We start from the raw sequence: 8329 nt of genomic DNA on the forward strand, positions 1-8329 counted from the left end.
AAAAAGAAAACAGTTAAAGTTATTATAATAATATAATATAATAATATAAATGTTATATATTATTATATATAATAATTTAATATAAATGTTATAAATTGTGTATACATAAATTGTATAATATAATACGTATAATTTTTATTTTATATACAGGTACTATTTTTAAAGCATTTTTTTTTTTACATTTTAAAGGCTTGATCTATATTATTATCACAGAAAATCATTATTTTTAGGACTAGGTCTACCATTCTAATTTGTAATATGTGACCCTGGACCACAAAACCAATTTTTTTGTCAATTTTTCGAAATTGAGATTTATACATCACCTGAAAGCTGAATAAATAAGCTTTCCATTGATGTATGCAAAACAATCTAAATATTGAGAAAATCGCCTTTAAAGTTGTCCAAATAAAGTTCTTAGCAATGCATATTACTAATCAAAAATTAAGTTTTGATATATTTACAGTAGTAAACTTACAAAATATCTTCATGGAACATGATCTTTACTTAATATCCTAATGATTTTTGGCATAAAAGAAAAAATCGATTATTTTGACCCATACAATGTATTTTTGGCTATTGCTACAAATATACCCCAGCGACTTAAGAAAAAGGTTTTGTGCTCCAGGGTCACAAATAATAAGTGAAACAACTCATTACGCAACACTAAATGCATGATATTTACAGCAGAACTGTGTTGAATCTCTCTGCTCGCAGAACGGCATCACGGAGGTGAAGGTGGAGGAGACGGCAGACGGCCACATTCTTCACCTGCAGACGGAGGACGTGCTCATCCAGCTGGAGGAAGACGCCACACACATCATCTGTGACAACAACGAGCCGCTGCGGACGGCGCTCCGAGACCTGGTGCTGCGCTTCCTGCAGAAACTGTGACCTCTGACCCCAGCGGAAACCAGGATCCAGAACTACTGTGTGGCTGATGAACTGGTTTAGACACATTTTCATAAGGTGTTACTGTTTAGTTGACATTTGGATGGAGACTTTTATTGGTGTTTTAGATCATTGTAAAATAACTTCGGAAAGCTTTTGGAATAGAACTTTCTTTCTGTATTTGCTTTTCTCTCAATTTAAAAGTCATCCTGAAATCAAAATCATCATATTCCAACTTGCATTAAGTTATGAGATGCAACGCGTTCCTACTCTACTTACATATGTGCAAATGTCATGTCAAAATCATGACTGACAACTTCAGAAATTCTGCTTTTTGCTGTAGTTTGTTTCTGGATTGTTTCAGCAGTATTAGTCAGAGCTGAGTTTATAAAAGCAGATTTAAAAATGCTTTCATTTCTAGAACTTGTGGGATTTTCTGTGAATTAAATCATTAAATCAGCTGTTCACAGATGCCTTTGCAACTACAGAATAAAAGATAATGGCCACACACAGGGTTTTACTAACTGAAATAAAGCAAATTTAATTTGAAATACTAAAGTGAATCAAACGAAAACATTTAATTTTGTTTCAAACAAATGAAATAGAAATAAAGCTAAATAGAAACATAAAAAGCACGTCAACAACTTAAAACAAATTTGAAATGAAAACTCAAAATAAAAGCTAATCCATAATATTAATAAATACTATGACAGTATACAAATATTTCTAAAATATCACTGCGGAGTGATTTGAGAAACGACTTCATAACTCCAATAAAAATCAACGAAACATCAGATGATTTAAAGACAGAGAGACATCAAACATGATGAAGGAAAGTGACGTCAGTGAAGAGAAAAGTCCTCTCTAATGTAACAACATTCAGATATTTATAAGTGACTTCAGTGTCCGAATACATTTTGGGGCCACAGTCAAGAGTTCAAGACAGGGCTGTCCAAACTCGGTCCTGGAGGGCCGGTGTCCTGCAGAGTTTAGCTCCAACTTGCCTCAACACACCTGACTGGAAGTTTCTATGCCTAGTAAGAGCTTGATTAGCTGCTTCAGGTGTGTTTAATTAGGGTTGGAGCTAAACTTTGCAGGACACCGGCCCTCCAGAACCGAGTTTGGACAACCCTGGTTCAAGACGATGAATATGAACCTCAACCTAGTTTTTTACATTCATAATGTAATCCAGCCCAGCACTCGGTGGTTTGAGAGGAGTTTGGCCTGAAGCCCTGAAACACTGCTCTCTCTCTGCACTGATATCATGTGTGCTGTAAACACACACCTAACAACATCCAGCTGCATGTGTTACTATTAGGAGTGCTGGGAAAGCCCACGTCTGGACACAAATCCTCTAGTTATTCCGGTCATTAGTAGAAGTATTCTCCAGTCAGTGCTTGTTTGGGATGAATTATTAGTGATTTTATGGTAAGAAATATGCCTACTACCGAAGTGTATAACTTTACTAGCGAGGTGTTTCCATTGGCTGCTGGGAAGGTTTCTGAGGTTGCAGCTTGAGATGTTTCCTCACAGGGAGGGTCTAATTTCATGTTGGGCTGCTTCTGAGAGAGAGCCGCTCAGCTGATGTCAGACGGTCAGATGCGTGTCTGGGCTTTGATTACAGACTGCAGTGTTTCCTGAACTGTAGACCCCGCCTGAACCCGGGGCCTGTCGAAGCAGCTGCGCTCACGGCCCCTGAAGCCCACAGACCGGAACAGTCAAAACACAACCAGTGCTAGTGAAGAATGTTATGAAGGTACAGCTGTGTGAATCAGGAACGAACCATTGCTGTGAACCAGTTATTTGCACAAATGAAGCCCCTAAATTACTGTAATGTGTGATTGCAGAGAAAAGGGTTCATTTTACTCCAAACAAATGATGAAATCAGCTGGATTTTGTTATTGGTGAGGGCAGGTAAATTGGAGCTGTGCAGATGTCATTTGTAATAGCACATTTTTGAACAGTGTTTTTCTCATGCAAGTTTGCTTAAAAAGAAACAAAAATCAAGCAAATGGTCTACTGTTTTAACTAAGGAATACTGTATTTTCACAACACCTCATTTATTTTGACTGTTGAGTACCATAATTTATGGATTTAGACCCTCTTGCCAACTTTCTGGGTGAAAAGAACTACTGTCCGACATTACATCTGATCTAAAATATCAAATTAATATAAAAATACTAAATAATAATAGTGATTACAAATACTTAAAATATAATGCAATAATATTTAAAGATAAATTAATATAAACCACAAATGCAGAGAACCGGTTTTATTTTAGTATAATTGATATACTATTATAGTTTTTTATTTTTTTATTTAACAGGGACATTGTACATTAATTTAACATTTCTGTAAATGTAACAGAATTAGCCAAAGGCTATTTTTATCATTAGTCCCTTTATTGTTATATTTTGTCTTCATTTTAATTACAGTAATTTTGTGGTTTTGTGTAATTTTTATGTTTGTTATGTTTATATATACATAAATATACACACTTGATGTGTATGTGTATATATATATATTTGTTTTTATTCATTTAAAGTTTATTTTATTACATAAAGTTAAATTTAATTCAAATGGAAAAAAAGGTTGTTGGAAAAAAGCTGAAAGTTATTTTATTTCAGTTAACATTTTATTTCAAGTAATGAAAAAGTTTTTTTTCTTTCTTTTTTAAAATTTGTTTCAGTTTTAGTTAAATATTAACCATTTTACTGTCAGAGTTGTTAGTCTTAATCCTGTTTGCAATTTCCTGATCCTGTTCCTCAATGAACAAACACAAAACCTATTGCAAAATTTCACGATGAAGCAATGACAACTCGTTCTGTGAATCATTCGGTTCAAACCAACTGATTGAGATCTTCACCATAAAGAAAGAGATGATGACACTGGCTGGTTTATTAGTGTGGTTGAAGAAGTTGTCAGTTATAACGTTTGCAGGCATTCAACACTTTACTACCAATAGTTTATATTGTCAGTTCTTGTCCAATCCCAAAGGCCATATGGCCTTCACCATAATTAAAAAATAATAAAACATTAAAGCCAGTTCAACAGATTTATACACAATACAAAACATGGGCATGTTACCAAAAAAATAAAAATTTAATCATTCATATTTCTATTCTAAGGGGAACAGAGCCACATTTTTGCGTTTTTAAAAAATAAAACTCATTAATTTACAATTGCAAAGCCATTTTCCGAAATGTACCTGTCAAACATGAGTTTTATTTATTTTTTGCTGGATCTATCTGCTGCTTTTGACACGGTGAATCATCAGATCCTCCTGTCCGCCCTCTCATCACTTGGCATCACAGGAATTCCACTTCGCTGGTTTGAATCCTATCTCACTGGTAGGTCTTTCAGGGTGGCCTGGGGAGGGGAGGTATCCAAAGCACATCAACTGGTCACTGGGGTTCCTCAGGGATCAGTTCTTGGACCCCTCCTATTCTCCATATACACTACATCACTGGGACCCATCATACAGGCACATGGTTTCTCCTACCATTGCTATGCTGATGACACACAGCTCTACCTCTCCAACCTGGCAAAGATTGAGCTTTTTGTCTTCCCTGCCACTCCAGCTCTACAGCATGACTTCACCATCCAGTTAGGTTTATCAACAATTACCCCATCAACTTCTGTCAGAAATCTTGGTGTAATCTTTAATGACCAGCTGACTTTCAAAGACCACATTGCAAAAACTGTTAGATCTTGCAGGTTTGCATTGCATAACATCAGAAAGATCAGGCCCTTTCTAACGGAGCATGCTGCACAACTTCTTGTCCAGGCCCTTGTCATTTCTAGGCTGGACTACTGCAATGCTCTTCTGGCTGGACTTCCATCAAGCACAATCAAACCTCTACAAATGATTCAGAATGCAGCGGCACGAACAGAGAGGCTCAAAATCACTTTCCAGAACATTCTCGTTCACCATTCCTGGCTGGTGGAATGATCTTCCCACCCCTATCCAGAATGCTGATTCCCTGACATTTTTCAAGCGACAGCTGAAAACTCACCTCTTTCGTCACTATCTTGACTTCGACCTTAAAAAAAAAAAAAAAAATTATCTTTTCTTTCATCTTTCTCTGTCGAGCTTGTACTTATTTGAACAATGCTTGAAACTTGGTATGACAAGCACTTCCTGCGTCTATTTGCCTTTTTAAGATGAATCGCTTGATGTATTCCCCAATTGGAAGTGGCTTTGGATAAAAGCGTGTGCTAAATGAATAAATGTAAATGTAAACATGTCAGGACAGCCATCATGAATTAACCAACAGACAGAAACAGTCAAGCTCAGCGTTCTCAAAGGCATCTCAGATTTGTCAACTGAAGTGTGAAATCAGCTCGGCAGAAGGAGCCCCAGGTAACATCCTGGCACAGAAAAGAGACACGTACCGTTTACAGAGCAAAGAGGAACTACTGCGCTTCCCGTCACTGTTATCCTTCCTCACAACCGGAAACCATGCTTGCCATTTGTAGTCACACGTTTCATAGATGACACACAAACACATTCACACATGAAACTGTCAAGAACATGTCCAGGTCACATTTCACCACAAAACCAAAACCAAGAAATAATATTATACATGAAGAAAAATGAAGACAAATTATTTTAGGACCAGATTTTGACATTTTCATGACAATAAAGCACATTTTCTCTAAAAATCTCCCAAACAATCAAATAAACTTATTGTCATCACCATTTTGCAAAAATAAAATATTTTAAATGTATACATTTAAGTAAGTCATAGTAATATTTGTTGCACTGAATTTAATGTGATGTAAACAGAAAAATGATGCGCATTACTGAGATTTTTTGGGTTATAGTAATGAGAACTGATAGAAATGTGCTTAACCACATCTTAACAGTCCTAAAACATTTAATTTTATTGAAAAACAATATTTTGCATTAGAAAAAGTAAAATATTCGCATTACAAAATGAGAATTTGGGTGAAGTAATTCATGAAAATTGTCACACAGAACAAAAAAAGGCTTTTCTTTATGTAAAACATATATGATTAAATATGACCTGGATATTTCTTTGCGATTTTCACTTCTGAAATCATTCAACCTCATTAAAATGACACACAACACATGTCGTGATTATCCAGCAAAAGGCGTTAGGATGGATCTGTTATTCCACAAGTGTACTGAACAGGTTACACAGACATTTTGTTTTCTTGTATGATTGTGACGGACAGGAGAACGTGTAACAGCTTGATTTGGTGCTATTCCTATGCAGTTATGTTTGATATCTTGTGCTATTCTTACTGATGATCAACAAATATTTGACGGGGGTTAATGACGCTTAGTCAGCATCAACCTACAGAACAACACACACACACAGCCATTCACACTGGCACAAAAGCACACACGAGTTCAAAACAAAACAAAACAACATGACCATCAGTGCGTTTCAAATGAGTATATGCGAAGTAAAAATAACACGAATCATTTACACTTCGACTCTCCCGTAATTCTCAGATATGTCATCAAAAACAGCCTCCGTCAGTCCATAAATCAGTATGTTCTGTCAGTGTAACATGATCAAAATGCAATTTGACGTCCATTGATGCGTCCCTGTCCCAGACGTCCCGTGAAAAGAGGTGCAAATAAAGCCTGTAGTGGTTGCTGATGAATCATGCACAACGATAAAAACGCCTGACGGTAATCGCTCGTTCTCTAATTGTTCTCCCTTGACTTCAAGGAAGACAAGTTCAAAGTAAAATTCTCTGATATTTACAAGAAGCTTTAATTCCCTTCACGTTCCCAGAGAGAGACCGTCTCGCGTCCACGCTTCCGTCTGTGCTTTTCAGTTCCCCGATCCGCTAAATGAATTTAAAGCACTTCGTCTTGTCGTGGGGCAACCGCGTCTTGAAGAGTACCGAGTCCACTCTGAACTGCGTGTATAACAGTGGCATGTATCCGTAGACTTTTACGAAGAAGTTGATGCACTTGTGACGCTCGTGGAAGTGCGAATCATCGTGCGAAAGAGCCTGCGGACAGCCGGGACAGCGGAAGGTCCAACGTGACGTCACCTGAGAGGAGGAACGTCATGAAAAATGAGATTTATGACTTCAATTTCAGTCAGTTCCTCACACAATCTATCAAACAACTTGAGAAGTCTGGGAATGTAGGGCATAGGTTTGTATGAACTACTTTTATGGTGCTTTTTTAAAAGCTTCCTTCAGATAGCAATACAGGTTTAAAACAACATGAGGTTGAGTAACTGACTTTCAATTCTGAGTGAATTATTCCTATTAATCAATCCCTACATCTAAAGATGACAGACTTATTAACTTCATAACACAATATCATCTTTTTCATTTGTGTAGTCTGTTCTCACATTGCAATCTGGTCGGCCTCTTTGTGACAACAAAACAAATGTAATTGATTTGTTTAATCCGCCGGGATGGCATCAGACGGAGAGAGAAGGGTGTGTGTGTGTGTGTGTGTGTGTAATAATGCCAGAGAAAATCCATCAAATTTGATTACACCATTAATTCATGGCCGTCCCGATGCTTCAGTCAATGGACTTCAGAACATCAAAGGCTTTTAAAGCTTACTGAAATCCTACTTAATAATCCTACTGGAATCAATTTATTGTAACATACGCAAGTACAACTGGAAGAAGAGTGTTCTCTGGACACTTCCTAGACATTTAATTTCTTTTATAGTACACAATAACCACAAAATTGTGGTTGCAAAATGATAACAGGAGAATGTCCAGGTCTGACAACAAAACAAATGTAATTGATTTGTTTAATCCGCCGGGACGGCATCAGACGGAGAGAGAAGGGTGTGTGTGTGTGTGTGTAATAATGCCAGAGAAAATCCATCAGATTTGATTACACCGTTAATTCATGGCCGTCCTGATGCTTCAGTCAATGGACTTCAGAACATCAAAGGCTTTTAAAGCTTACTGAAATCCTACTTAATAATCCTACTGGAATCAATTTATTGTAACATACGCAAGTACAACTGGAAGAAGAGTGTTCTCTGGACACTTCCTAGACATTTAATTTCTTTTATAGTACACAATAACCACAAAATTGTGGTTGCAAAATGATAACAGGAGAATGTCCAGGTCATATTTCACCCCCAAATAAAACTAAAAAGAAAGAAATACATTTTGGCACAAAGAAAAAAAAAATAGTTTGTTTGATTGTTTATTGAAATTTATTTAGACATTTTAAGACAATTCCAGAACTTTTCCCTACAATTTAAATTTTTTTGTCTGCCATTCTCAGTGATGATTCCAATTGTTGTGTTACAGCAATTTGGGCAGCAAAATATTACTGTAAAATATAAAAATGTAAATAATATATAATAATTTTAGATTTAAATATAAAAAATTAAGGGGGAAATTGAATGCCTCAAAAAATCCTAATGCTGTTGAAAATAAACAATTTTCTTATATAATTTATATTATATTACATT

The 8329-nt window shown here is 36.2% G+C and overlaps 1 protein-coding gene across 1 annotated transcript in view; it reads left to right on the top strand.

Annotated features, from left to right (window-relative positions):
- Window positions 1–1430, top strand: part of ints9 (integrator complex subunit 9) — an 18099-nt gene extending 16669 nt beyond the window's left edge. The window contains exon 17 of the mRNA XM_016559937.1: window positions 715–1430. Coding sequence (XP_016415423.1) covers window positions 715–891 — 177 coding nt within the window. The 3' untranslated portion in view covers window positions 892–1430. The remainder of the gene's footprint in view (window positions 1–714) is intronic.
- Window positions 1431–8329: the final 6899 nt, after the last annotated feature.

Source organism: Sinocyclocheilus rhinocerous, unplaced genomic scaffold (genome assembly GCF_001515625.1).
Source record: "Sinocyclocheilus rhinocerous isolate Xijiao unplaced genomic scaffold, SAMN03320098_v1.1 scaffold228, whole genome shotgun sequence".
NCBI classification, from domain to species: domain Eukaryota; kingdom Metazoa; phylum Chordata; class Actinopteri; order Cypriniformes; family Cyprinidae; genus Sinocyclocheilus; species Sinocyclocheilus rhinocerous.